Here is a 14,516-nt window from a genome sequence, read left to right on the forward strand (position 1 = left end):
TTTCAGGGAAGCAAAGGAGAACGAGGCTCCCCTGGGATACCTGGGGGGAAAGGTGACGAGGTAAGAGATTATTCTCTGATAAAATAGTCTTATTGATTCTTTTTATGTAACTCAACAAAAGAAAGACATCATTTTTTCTAGCTTAATGCTAACACAAATAAAAGCAATGACTAGGTAGGTATTTGCAAATGTTAGCACATTTTAAATAATAATATGCTTAGGTTCATTACCAACGGTCCAGTTTTTAAGACAAGGAAACTGAAGCACAAAGTTAATATATCAGTTACTATGTTTGTATTTTCATGTAGCAGATGATAATTCCAGCTCTCTCAAAATAAGAGCAACGGTTGGAGAAGGGATGATTCACTGACAAATATTCCAAGGTTGCTGGTAGAATTGAAAGAATAGTTAACAAACAACCCTAGAGATAAGAATAGTCAGCCCCCATTGCCCTGGCTGGTGAGGCTCATGGAATTGAGTGCCGTCCTGTGAACCACAGGGTTGCCAGTTCAGTTCCCAGTCAGGGCACATGTCTGGGTTGCGGGCCAGGTCCCCAGTAGGAGCATGAGAGACACAACCACACATTGATGTTTCTCTCCCTCTCTTTCTCTCTCCCTCCCCCTCTCTAAAAATAAATGAATAAAATCTTTAAAAAAAAAAAAAGAATAGCCCCCAAAACTCAGCAGGACTTCCCTGGGACCCTGTTATAACATGACTCAACTTCAATGACCTTGGTTTGTCAATGTCTCTGCTCAACTTTCAAACTCTTGGGAGAAAAGGATCTGATTGGACTAGTTAAATCCGCTGCCTACCCCCAGGCTAAGGTTCAATGTCGAATGTGTTTCTGAGATGATGGTATAATTTCTGCCTCAAAGCCATGGTGACGCTCAGGGTATCACTCTTTTCCTGCGTAACTCACATTAACTCAGAAAAACCAATTAGGATGATGAATTGTTGTTAGTTAAACAGTTCTGATACTAATAGTTCTTAATGAAAGTAAGTAAGCCATCTGGCATATATTAACCTTGATGTTAGTGCAGAAAATCATAGCTATATGAAGTAGATCTAGTTTTTGAGTTGGAGTTATATTTCACATTATAAATTATTATCGTGTGTTACTGTTTTTCATTAATATTGATTGTCCAGAAAACTGGGGATTGGCTCTTGAATTTTTCTGAGTTAAAAGTTAAAGAACAAAGAAATATAATATTTATTTTCATTCATAAATAAAACTGTAAAGGCATTTTATTTTCAAAATAAGTAAGAGTTATTGAGCTTTTGCTTCTTCATGCTCCATGCAAAGTTTCACTGAAACAAGCACAGTATCTGATTCTAACAGTCTAACAGCTGTTAACTGCCTAGATTCAAGAGGCAGACTTTAGAGGCAATTGAGAAGGTAATAACAAAAAGACCAGGAAATAATTGTAATTCAGGCTTTTTATAAATGACTCTAAGTTAAATTTATTAGAAGTTAATTTTTATTGATTTAATGGGATACTTCTTCCTCTCGGTGAGCTAAAATTGATTATTGTTCTTCTACTATCTTAGTGTATTCTTTCTTAAGGACACCTTATGGATTCTTTAACACAGAGTACACAAAATTTTTCACAAGACTCTTATTACATAGGGAATTCCAGCAAGCTGAGAAGGAGATTCTTTTCAGTTGTTTCTTCACAAATTATATTAATGAACCTGAAGTAACATACTGGCTCAGCTGGACCATTTGGGGCATAATGTGGCAAAGCAACATTTGCCTCTCCGACAGATGGAAAATAGTAAATATCAGCTTGTCTTCTACTTAGACTCACATACTACCTTAAATTATAATTTGTTGACTAAAGAGAATGGAACCGATCAAGACTATATACATTTCTAACTGGCTAATACACTATACTATTTTAATATGCACACCAATAACTAGTCCTACCACATCCTCAGTACCTGTTGTACTCAGAGTAGAAGAGATAAAGGGGCATACCCCATCTCTTGGAGGACTTCTAATTCTTACATCTTCAATTTAATCCATCTGGGAACTTAGAGAGAGGCATTGCCTGTCTCTTTGTTGCTCTTAGAAAAGTGACGGTATCCTCTGTCTTTGCGGATGTTGTTTCACAGCTCAAGGTAGCGACTAGTAAGCAACCAGTAGAACACACCACTTACAGAGTAAATTCTTGCTTGGAATGCAGGCCTTCCTACAATACTTCAGGATAATAATTTAAAAGTAGGACATGAAAATGTTGTCAGCCATAAATTATTACAATAAATAAATAAATATTCTTGGTAGCAACTGAGCAAGCACTTGAAAAACCAAAATATCAGAGTGGGGAAAGAACTTAGTGGTCCCTGAACACCTATGCAGTAAATTTTAATTTGTATTTTAGTTTGGCATTATATGCTAAATTGACTGTCCTGCTCTTTACTATGCATCTGTCTTCTGCAATGGCCATCTTGTCCTCTAAAATTATCTTATTGCCCTTTAGGCCTCCCTAGTAACTTTTACCCCGACTACAAAATTTCAGCTTGTTCAGAAAAAGACTGCTGAGAATGATTTTTTTTAATTTATGGACTGAGGTTTATTTTAAAGTTTAATGTGGTCATCAAAGGTTAGTGAATCCCAAGTTTATAAATTCGACTACCTAAAGACCTACTTGGCATCTCTACACTGATTCAGTGTCGAAACTAAAAAGAAAAGGAAGGAATACGTATGTATGCATATTCTGTACATGTACATATAGAGAGAATTTTATAAAGATGTGGGTATTTTGAGGCAAGGCAGTTTGTGGTGTAGCGTTTATAACCTCCGGATATTTGGAAGTGCCGTTTCCAAAGGAAATTTGTTTTCCTTCCGCTTATACACCCGCAAACAAGTGAACAGTCGGGAGTGAAAAGCGCGATACACTATGCTAATGAACACCACTCACACATGTCTGTGCATATGTGTGCACACGCACTCACACACAGCACTGCCAGCACGGATGACGTCGTCTTGAAGAAAGAGTATGTCCACATTCTTTCTTTGTCTATTCCCATCCCCATTTATCAGCCCTATACCCTCCCCCACCTCTCCCACTCCCTCTCCCCCCACAGCAGTCGCCACACAGTTGTCTAACGATGGCAGAAGTGTGACTTTCAAGTGCAAGGTAGACCAATGGATTTGTTTCAATCAAGTAAAAATATTGCATTAATTTTCATGGCTTCACCTTTATTCAGCTCATAATCAACTCTTTGTGGCTGGAAGCTATTTTGAGACATGAATCTATGGCCTTTTTGTCTCTGGACTTCCCCTCTCGTCTTACCTCCCGTTCAAGCATGGGGCTGTGATCACTGCCTCGAAGGAGGTATGCAGCGGGAGGGAAAGCAGAATTAGCCCACAAGTCCCCTTGGTTTTTGCATTCCCAAAGTGTAAGGCCATAGGAAAATGTGAAAGCAAAGTTAAAAGGAAGGGAGATCCTTGGCTGGTGTGGTTCAGTGGATTGCGTGTCCACCTGCAGTCTCAGGTTCAATTCCCAGTCAGGGCACGTGCCCGGCTTACGGACCAGGTCCCCAGTGGGGGCCACGAAAGAGGCAACTGATCCATGTTTCTCTCCCTCTCTTGTCCCTCCCTAACTGTCTCTCTAAAAATATAAATAAACTCCCTAATCTTCTCTCTAAAAATAAATATAATCTTTGAAACCAATTTTTTAAGGGAGAATAAAATTTCCAGGCATAAACAACATGTCTCATTCTTTGACACAAGCATACCTGAGGTTTTACCCAAGGTTCATTACATGAGGGATTTCAGCATCTTCAAAGAGATTCTTTTCAGAGTTTATTCACGTCATCCTACGTGAAAATACCTGAAGTAACATATGATCCCATTCGGCATTGAATAGACAGGCCTGTCAGAGCTTGGTCCTTGAACCCATTTATGCAAAGAACCTTGATCTTAAAGAATCTTGGTTCTGTAGAAATTTCATAAATAAAGATACAGTAATTTAACCAATGTCACCTCACCTAATATTTATAATGAGTATAAAAATACATATTGCATCATAGTAAAAGGTAAAGAAATTTTATTACAACAATGAGTGGTTTGGCAATATAAAAAGATCAGTCAGTAAAGAAAATTAAATCCTGAAAGAGTGAAACCATTTAATCTACAACTTCCTGCGTCGTATGGTTATCTAAAATAACAAAGGGTACTTTTAAAAGTATATTTCCCTAATTTTAGAAGTTATCTAAGCTGATTATAGAAAATTTGGGAAATACACAGAAGCACTAAAAAAAAAAAAAAAAAAAAGGAAGCTATTTCTGTTTTCACACTCCAGGAAGAACTGTTGGTAATAGCGATATTATGGTCCACAACTCCTTCTCCACAATTCCAAAGCTCAAAAGCCTCTGAAAACCCTGGAAATTTTTTCCAAGTTTGCATCAGATTCATTTGGCAGCAAAACCTGACTTGAACTCACATAGAGATGGGCTATTTATCCCCCTGGGTGAGAATACCATAAGTTTTGCTACAGAAGTGTTTGTGTGTTTACTAGAGGATGTTGCCTTAGATACAGCTGGAAGTGTTACATAGTATGCATTATGAGCACTGGGTTACCTTTATTTTTTTTTTAATCTGAAAACTCAGAACTCTGAAACACATCTGGCACTAACGTTTCCAGATAAGGCATGGTAAACCTCTATTTATTGTTCTCATCTTTTATTAAGTGCATTTATAATTTGGACCCTACTCTGTGTAGCATTTTGCAACTTTTATTTTTCCATGTTATCCAATAGTTTGCCTAAATATGGTTTTAATAGTTGCCTAAATTTTATGTTATGGATCGTATGTAACTTATCGAACTAATACTCTGTTCTTGACATACTTGGTAAAGGAACAAAATTAAATACCCAAGTAACCAGTTAATCTCACCAATCCTTCATTGATTATATAAATGTATCCCCACCTCAAAACCTATCCAGTGTAATTAGCATTATTCCACAAATCCAAGGAGGCGAGGGAGGCAATACCCATTTGTTTTTATGCTTAAGCTGTTAAAGGTTTCCAAATTTAAATTCACCAATGAGCCAAATTCCTTCTTATAAGGAACTGGCCAGCCAAGCTAAAGATTGTATCATAAAACACATTCCACGTGTCCACCAGCAGAACGAAGCATCAGTGTAGGCATGTACTTCTTCGATGGCCTCCTGCCAGTCTGAAAGTTGCATTGCATGCTAACAGTGCCGTCCTCTCAGTGATGCTATTGTTGACGGGAGGCTCTGTGAGTCAGAAATGCTCCCGGAATCACCAAACGCATTAAATGGTGTTGGTTATGATTCCATATCACAGCATTTAAGCTCACCATCCTTACTCTCTGAAAATGGGTATTTGTAATATGGCTTATATCATGTTTTTCGACGAGCCAAGATAGATGTTTAATATTCAGTAGTCAAAATATTTGATTAACTATGACTTATTTTCAATGACATCATAGATTTTATGGTAGAAACTATCTCTTCTAGGGTCTTCAAGGAATTCCAGGTCTTCCAGGTGATCCAGGCCCCATGGGACCTCCTGTAAGTATTTGCTAAAACTATTCTGCTCAGAGTTCATACCTGCTGGAATGAAGGAAGGCGAACTAATGTTTCTCGTTGCTTTTTGCTCCCTGGCTTCTGCGTAGATTATACAGCCGTTGCCTAGAAAAGCAGCACCCCCCATCTCAGATTTTCATTTCGTACTCCTTGAGTTTTCTCAAGGCTGAGGAGATTTGTCATCAGAATTCTGCCAGGCCAGAAATCAGTCTGAGGTTAGGCTAGTCCATTTAAAGAGAAGTTTGGGTATAAAAGAGCATTCCATTTTTAGTTGTAACTTTTTAGCACTTACCTTTGGAAGAGATATTTATGTCATCACACCCTTACATTCTTAAGCACCATAAACTAAGAATTTATTTTCTATAGGAAAAAATAACGGGTCAGGGATCATCAGATTCAATTTATTTTTATTCTTTTTTTATGAATTAAAATGCCCTCTATTTTACTCAGCACCTTTCTTCACTGCCCCTCAGACCCAGCATCACGGCCTCTGTGTCTCCTCTGGTCATCCTGTTTTCCTAAAACAGAATCTCTTTCCTTTTCCACCTGTTAAATCCAGTCTCTCACAAAGTAACGCTCAAGTCTGGTGTTGCCAGTTAAAATGCGGGACATGCAGTTAAATTTGAATTTCATATGAACAATTTTTTAGAACGTTTGTCCCAATTATTGTATTTTTATCTGCTAAATACAGCAAACCTACTCAAGTCTTAACTTCTCCAACTCTTCCCTTCTGAGAGTTCCTATGCAAATGGTGTTTACTGCACAAGCAAGAATGTGGTCATGTTCCTTAAATGATTTGAACCATAGATTTGCCATAATTAAAATGTTATCATTTATGCTTTCACCACCGTTATCTAGAACAAACCTGGCTTCAAACTGTAGTCTAAAATTAAAAGTTGAGAGAAAGAGTTGTAAAAGGAGCCATGAAAATTATACCTAACTCTGTTCTCATAGAAAGAATTAGAATTAATTTTCTTTTCCATGGGTAAACGCAGATGGCATGACTCAGCAGGCACACTGTTAAGTCTGCGCATCTTGGAGTATGTAAAATGTTGACCACTACCAAAATTATAGCTCATTTAGGGAGGCATAATGTTATGTAAATTGCCATTTAAACAGCAAGGCTAAATTCTTAAATGTATCAAAAGGTTCCAATTAAGGTCATTAAATGTGGTTGGCCAAGGTGAAAAGCAACCACAAATACCAATTTTACCCTTGCAAGAGCTTATCAGCAGGATACAGCTGCTGTATCAGCCTGCAGAAATGCAAGCTTGTAGGACTGATTTAATTAGAATTAAATGACCTTCGAAATGTATCAGTTTTAGACCAACTTTCAATACCCTTTGTTCACTTAGTTGTTTTTGTAACAAACTGAGTTTTGTGTCTTACAGGGCTTATTGGGAAGAACTGGACATCCTGGTCCCTCAGGAGCGAAGGGTGACAAGGTACAGAGGAAAAGCCTCAGCATTTGAATTGGGGCCTGGGGTTGGGGCAGGGTGAGACCGTTAATGGAGAGATCGGTCTCATCAAGCAAAGCCTGAGAGTAGAATGATGGCAGGGAATAGCTATTCTGATGGTGAGCATAGGTCCAAACATAGGTCTGAACGAATACAGGAGATATGTTCTAGAGGAAAGGATGAATAGGACATTGGTGCTGTACAGCAGAAGTCCAAGCTGGACCCAGCATCCTGGGCACACAGCTTTGAGGAAGGATGGTGTGGGGAAGCCCCCTGAAGAGGTATGGGTAAGGTGGTCTGTACCAGGAGTTGCAGCCACAGGTGCCCAAGCTTCAGAGGGCAGGCTGGTCATCAGGACCAGGATTCCAATAACTGCAGGGCTTGCTGAAAAAACCTGGAAGTTCTGTTGTTTGAGGGAAAATGACTAAAGGAACCAGGACACCTTGTTTCCCTGGGTTCGCTGATCGCACAAATAGGCTGCGGTGGTCAGAAGGGAGGAGCAGCCATACAGGAGACAGACAGAAGACCACAGGGCTTCATAAGCTTACCTGATTTAGGATCTAAATTGACCCTGCAGTATGAATTCGAACAGAGACAGGGAATGAGTGAAAAAGGACGAGCTATTCAGATTAGGGAAAAATCAAAACTCCACAAGGCACACAAGTGGCTTCTCCCCCGAAATGACCAAAATGGGGCAAAATGGCATGAAGAAACAAAGGAATCCCAAGGAATTTGAAAGGAAACAATGTGCTTATTCTAGATAGTCTGGACACATACTTGTCTGACACTATTCCAAGGAGTTTGCCCAGCCCCACCGGCTTTGTTCTCTATGGGAATTATTCAGTCAGAGAGCTGCCTTTTGAAGTTGATGGGAATTCCACACTGAGATGAGCTTTGGGGCATAATCAAGAATGAGAATATGACTTTTACTTGTGCCAGAAAAAAAAGTCTTTTCAATAGGCACATATTTGTCCTTGTTTGCTGTCCTCTCCTCGTCCATGAGAACGATGACATAATTCTCCGAAGGACACTGCCAGCAGTCAGGAGGCTGAGGCATGTCTTAGAGAGACAGCCGCCATCAAAGCAGTCTGGAAAAAGATACAATATGCACATTGTCGCCCATTCTCAGTCAGGTATATCGCAAGAAAAACTTGACAATTTATTTTTATTAGTAAATATAGAAACAAAAACTTTTTAAGATACTTTGTTTTAAAAATGGGGAGATTGGAATGAAATCCTTCCTTAAATTTATGGAAATGGACTGAAATCCCTCAAAGTTCTTGGGCATGGTGAGTAGGAATTTTACTCTCTCTGAATTCTTTTTAATTAACCATTTCTTGCTATTGCTCCTCATATTGAGAGACTTAAAGGATTCTAAAGGAAAAGCTACAGGAAAAACTCAATAAAGGCACCAAAGGGACTATAAAACCTCTGCTTATTAGGGAGCAATAAGCATTCTATGTTTTATAAAAATAAAAGTGAAATCCATTTTTCAAGTTTCAACTATAATTCACTTTTCACAGGTTCCATTTTCAGTCTGCTTCTTCTTTAAGCAGAATGTCTGAAGCTGCTTAAATTGTGTAGAACATTTTCCTTAAACAGTGTTGAGCCACGGTTTCTTCTGTTCAGTGGGACAGGCCTGACTTGGTTACAGTCTAATGTTAACCTCAGAAGTGAAAGAAATTTCTCTTCCTGCAGGCACAAAACAGATTGTGATTTCCTGCTTTGGTCAAATTATGCATATGTCCCCTCTGGTTCCCAAAAGGTGAAGGTGTGGAGGAGAGGCTAAAGTGAGGGGCCAACCCAAAGAGCAGTATCTCAGAGCCTGTCCCTTGCTTGCAGAAAACCCTGCACCCCGGTAGGGGAAAGCTCCCCCTGCTGCGCTTGAAGTCCAGGCCACAATGCCCTGGGTGTCTGGCTCTGTCTTAAAATAAACTTCATCCCTGGGGCACCCAGAGCAAGAATTTGAATGGGGGAAAAGGCATTTACCTTTTCTCTGGTCTAGAGCTGTATTTCCCTGGGTGAAAGAGAAAAGCCAAGCAGAGTAAGACTTTGCAAGGCCTGAACAAAATGACAACCCATATTGATTTCAGAATACAGATCTCAGCCAAAGTAAAAACCGGTTCATAAACTGGGGTAGAAATGTCTAAATCATTGATCTGTGGTCTAAATATGCCTTGCAGGGCAGTGAGGGGCCTCCTGGGAGACCTGGACCACCTGGACCGCCTGTGAGTTGTTTCAAATTTAAAACTTAAATTCATGCGTGTCTTCTTAAGTCGTCTACATCTCAGAGGTCAGACTACATTTAGATGTGCTCAAGGATAAAAAGCCGTCTGAGTTTTGTGTATAAATATAAATGTTAGTCAGTATTTTTCCTGATTTTCAGGAAAAGGCCTTGGGGAGACCTGACTTTTCCCTTTGGCTCTGCTCCAGTGTGAAGTGCTCAGATTTGCATACTGCAGACCTCCTGACTGTGAACTCAGGGGTCCAGACGCTCCCCTTCCTGCTTGGGGGGCCCTGGGAAAGTCATTAAACCTCAGTGAGCCTCAGTCGCAGAAAATAGATGGGCTTTAAAAAAAGATCCCTTCCAGCAATGTGAGTTGGTGCAAAATTTGGTATTGTGCTGTATGTATTCATTACCGTCCGTGATGTCTGAAATGCAAGGAAATTCTATTTATGTAGCACCTAGTGAATAAAATGTACGAGAGCCATCGATGTTTTTAATGCTCTTGATTGAGACAGATGTGCATTTCGTCAGCAAGACCGTGGGAAGAAGAGGTACCTCTCTCTGTAGCAAGTCTGCCCTCATGTGGGGCCACGCTCAAATCGCAGCCCAGCTGCGGGCCAGGCCGAAGGTTCTTTTCCACACTAGGGTACAGGAACAGTTTAAGGAGCCGCATTCAGTGGAGAAAGGGCAGGATTCCTCTGTGACTTTATGAAGACCACAAAGTTATGTTAATAAACTTCGTGCAAATGCAGGCTTTGCACACCTATATAAAGCGATTTGCACTCAGTGTTCCTAAACCTGGTCTTCATTTTGTTCACTTACCTTCTCCCCGACAAGGAAACAGCAGAAAGCATTTGGGGTTCAAATCCTAAAATGCACTCCCTTCCCAGTGGAATGAACAGCAAAAATATAACCTGAACTCACGGAAGGTACCTGTACTTTACAATGTGCTTAGGAAATCTTCCTCTTCGAGTTCTCCAAAACGTTTGAATTCTCCAAAACTTTTTATTCTTCAAGACAGATTAATGTTGTCTTTTGGGGAAAACTCTACTCTTTTGGCGGGGGAGGACCTCAAACAAAACTACCCTTCATCTTTCCAAGACTTAGCAAACTAACATGCAGTAGGCATTCGGCAGTCATCAAATGAATGAGTGAAATAATAAAGGAATAAAGGAATGAAGCGTGTTTCTTCTGCCACTAGTGTTCTGAAGACGCGTGTGAGTCTGCTCACTGCGCACCGCTGACCACGGTTGTCCTAACACGGTGGAACGATGGCTTCTCCACCTTTGCGCCTGACATGTGGAGTCACAAATCTACATTTGTGGATTATTGCTTGTTTGGAACTTTCTTTAAAAGTGATAAAAGATCCTAAAATGTTCACATGCCAACATGTGTGATTTTTAAAGATCTCGAATTAGTTCTTTTTAAGTGGTAGTCACTCTTGGACTCTCCATTCTCAGGCCGATTTTATCAGGACATTCTTGTTCCCTGTTGTTCTAAAGAATATGTTTTTGTGGCAAAGCGCACACAAGGTTGTGAGTAGCATCATCTCCCCCATTTAACCTTAATTTTCTATTTAGTATGGAGAGACTGGGGAAAAAAATTACTTTCCAGCCGCCCAATTGTCCCCTGTTCACATCTTCATCAGCAATACTGCGTTATAGCCTGCAGGTCAGTGGGCTGTAAACGGTTAGCATAAATCGGCAATTCAGAAACGGAATTTTAGTGCACAAATAATATTTTCCTCTGAATGCATTAGTGTCTCATCTGTCGACCCTGAACATTAATCACACCCCCGCTGCCTGCGTCCGTGTGCTCCAGCTGTGGTTCATACTCCTGTTCATTCTTTCCTCTGCAGTTGCTTTTGAAAAGCCAAACCTAGAAACACTGTATTCTTTTACTTATAGTATTAAATTCACTTTCTAAAATAGAGTTGGAAAAGATATTTTTGTGAAAAGATAGAAGGTAGAGATGCCATTAACGTAAAAGAATAATTCTGTATCTCATTTCCTTCCTAAGGGTGTCCCATTCACTGAAGGAAATGGAATGAGCAGTTTATATAAAATCCAGGTATTTACTTTTAGAATTATATGAAGTAATTTTTCAGTTAGGATTAATATAATTCTTGTCCTCTTTTTCTTTTTATTTTTTGAAGGGCGGTATGAATGTTCCCAGTTATCCAGGGCCCCCCGGCCCTCCTGTGAGTACAATTGTTTATCACCAAGCTGAACAACCATAGTTAAAACAAAACTCCTAAGTTCACACACAAAAAGTATATATAGAACCAAAATTTTATGCTAGAGGAAATAATGAAACCAATTATAATAAAATTGAGACAATGTACATAGCCAAAATAATGAAAAATAGCATTATACATAGCTGTGTCACTTTTTGCTTGAAAAATCTAAGAACCAATAAAATACAATAAAAAAGAAAAAAAGAAAGAAAATCTAAAAACTAAATCAGTTCCCAAGCCATCACTGCCATGGCAGTTCCTTCAAGTTATGTTTCTTCATCTTGTTCTTCAAATCTAAACTAGCAAAACAAAACTTGCGAATATTTTTATGTGTATTAAAGCAAATTGGGCAAAAATGCTTCATATTCTGTAATTTTGCTTCAGTCATTATTTTTAAAATGACTTCCCTTTTTTTCTTGTAGGGCCCAAAAGGTGATCCCGGACCAGTGGTATGTATATTCACATGTTATGTGTCATCCAGAAAATAGGTCTTTATTAAAGTGAGGAAGGAGAGCCTCAGGCAGAGACGCCCTGCCTTCTTAGATGCTCATCAGTTAACACGTTGGAGGTAGCAGGCAGGCCACCGGAGAAATGCCAGCAGTGTGCTCTTCATTTGCAAGACGCATCCATCCTGATGTAGTCACTGCCCTTGACATTTGTCCCTCTCACCAGTGTGTTTTACAGTCACCCTGTGATGGAGGAAGGCACATATAAAGCTCCTGATAAATGGGACACTTTCTTCTAACAGAACAATGTTGATGATTGATTGTATGTTAAGTAGGCTGTAGAAAAGAAATACTTACTGGAAAGAAATTCCTTAACATACCTGCCATCTCCACAACCAAAAGGGGGGAGGCTGTTTATTTACTTTGAATGTGAGGCAGCTACTCTGTGGATGGGGTGAGCTGTCACAACCCACTCACTGGGGGTCCTGTGTCAGCAGGTTAATGCCACCCCCTAAGAGCGCAAGTCCTCAGCTGCCTCAGGCTGATAACTGTTCTCAAGCATCCTTCTCAGCCCTGGGGCATCCCTATGAAAGTTCTGCCAAATTTGATCAGATCCCTCTATTCCTTGGCGCTTTTCCTTGCTTTGCCCTTTTAAAGCATATGTCCATCTTTTATGTTTCATTTGTATGTCCTTTAACTTTAGGGTCTATCCCTGAAACTCACATGTACCTAAAACTGAAAAACTAAACTTTCGAGCCAATTTACACCATTGTGTGAAAAAACTTAGGGCCCTTTCTTCACAGTATAGTTTGGTAAAACTAGATGAATAAATTTTAAATGAGCAAAAGAACAAACCATACAGGTAATATTTTTACATCTAAATGTATTTTCAAAGAAGATGAATTAAAGAGCTTACTTTTATTATGGGGCATTATTTAATTAAAAGCCAATTTGTTTTCCCTTGAAACCGTGATTTTGACCAGTTAGTAGCATTTTTCAAACCCCAAATATGTCATCGAGAAGCTTCCTTTGTTTTGCTACTCATTCTGCCCTTGCTTTATCTGTAACATTTTGTGCATTCACCAACTATATCTTCATTCTGATTTTAATTTTCTTTCATCTCGTTGATAAACATTTCCTCCCAGCCTTTCCTTCTCCTCACACACACAGAACATCCCCTCTGCACCATCACGGGGCACCTAGGCTTCTCACTAGCTTTTCCAGAACATTCAAGTTTTATCATTAACAACTGCAGGTTAAGGCAAGAAAAACTTATATTTAAGATTTTATTTATTTACTGTTAGAAACAGGTGAAGGGATGGAGAAAGAGGGAGAGAAACATCAATATGCGGTTGCCACTTGTGTGCCAGCTACTGGGGGCCTGGCCCACAAACCCAGGCATGTGCCCGGGAATAGAACTGGTGGCCTTTCAGTTCTCAGGCGGCACTCCAGCCACTGAGCCACGCCGGCCAGGGCCAATGTTCCTTGCTTTTAAAGATGTGAATTCAGTGGCTGAAGCGCTAAAAGAGAATGTGGGATCATGAAATTAAATCCTGTGTAAACCTTCAGGTTATTTTCCATAAACTTGGAAAGTACTCTTTTGGACTCTGTGTCGGCACCACCATGCAATGTCATTTCCCACGGGTGCCCGGTGTGGAGAAATAATATCTTTTGCCAGAGAAATAAGGTAGGAATGGCAGGAGTCTCAGTCACAGAGCAGATAATGGGAAGTCATGGTGAGGTGGGTGGAGGCAGATTTGCGCCTGGAGCCCCCTCAAGATGACACTAGATAACCTGTCCCTGGTCTGCTCCGCGAGCCTTTTCAGATGAAATTCACCCTTAATCGAACTGATTCTCTGGTGAGGTGCTCCATTTCATTTCTCTGGTGTACAATTGGTAAGTGGCTTTCAATTAAATATTCAATTATTAGCTACTTTCAAACCAATAGTGATTGATTGCCTATGCACCTTCCTGTGTCCCGAGGATTGTTGGGAATGTAAACAGAGACAATGGAAGAGCTTATTTCCTCTGTCGACAGCCCAAGGACTCTTTTACAGAGCTTTAGGCAGGATGGAATTTGAATATCTTTTTTTCTGATTGGCAGGTTACATACTAATGGACATTTTAAAAGATTTCTGAAGCATGAAAGTGTCAATGAGTCTGTTTCTGTTGTGATGGTTGCCAGAGGGGAGTGGGGTTGGAGACTGGGTGAAAAAGGTGAAGGGGTTGAGAAGCACAGACTGGTGGTTACAAAACAGTCGCGGGGATGTAAAGTTCAGCATGTGAAATATAGTCAGTAATATTGTAATAATGGTACATGGCGCCAGGTGGGTACTTGAATTATCGTGGTGATCACTTTGTAAATCATACAGTTGTCTAACCACTATGCTGTACACCTGAAACTAATACAAAATCATATTGAATGTCAATTAGAATTGAAAATATTTTAATTGAAAAAAAGAAAGAAAAAGTATTATCAAGCCATATGCTTCCCACATATCTCTCTTGATTTAAAAGTTTGAATGTTTATTTACCCAAAGTTAGCCGCTTCCTTCACTCTGACCTTTCTACATGTGCTCCTTGAGGACTTA

General features: G+C 39.8%; 1 protein-coding gene across 1 annotated transcript in view; it reads left to right on the plus strand.

The window, feature by feature from the left end:
- COL19A1 (collagen type XIX alpha 1 chain) overlaps positions 1-14,516 on the plus strand; it is a 335,696-nt gene that overhangs the window by 285,761 nt on the left and 35,419 nt on the right. Inside the window, exons 33-39 of the mRNA XM_045184877.2 lie at positions 7-60; positions 5,491-5,544; positions 6,951-7,004; positions 9,200-9,244; positions 11,263-11,313; positions 11,399-11,443; positions 11,902-11,928. Coding sequence (XP_045040812.2) covers positions 7-60; positions 5,491-5,544; positions 6,951-7,004; positions 9,200-9,244; positions 11,263-11,313; positions 11,399-11,443; positions 11,902-11,928 — 330 coding nt within the window. The remainder of the gene's footprint in view (positions 1-6; positions 61-5,490; positions 5,545-6,950; positions 7,005-9,199; positions 9,245-11,262; positions 11,314-11,398; positions 11,444-11,901; positions 11,929-14,516) is intronic.

This window comes from Desmodus rotundus, chromosome 11 (genome assembly GCF_022682495.2).
Source record: "Desmodus rotundus isolate HL8 chromosome 11, HLdesRot8A.1, whole genome shotgun sequence".
In the NCBI taxonomy this organism is placed as follows: domain Eukaryota; kingdom Metazoa; phylum Chordata; class Mammalia; order Chiroptera; family Phyllostomidae; genus Desmodus; species Desmodus rotundus.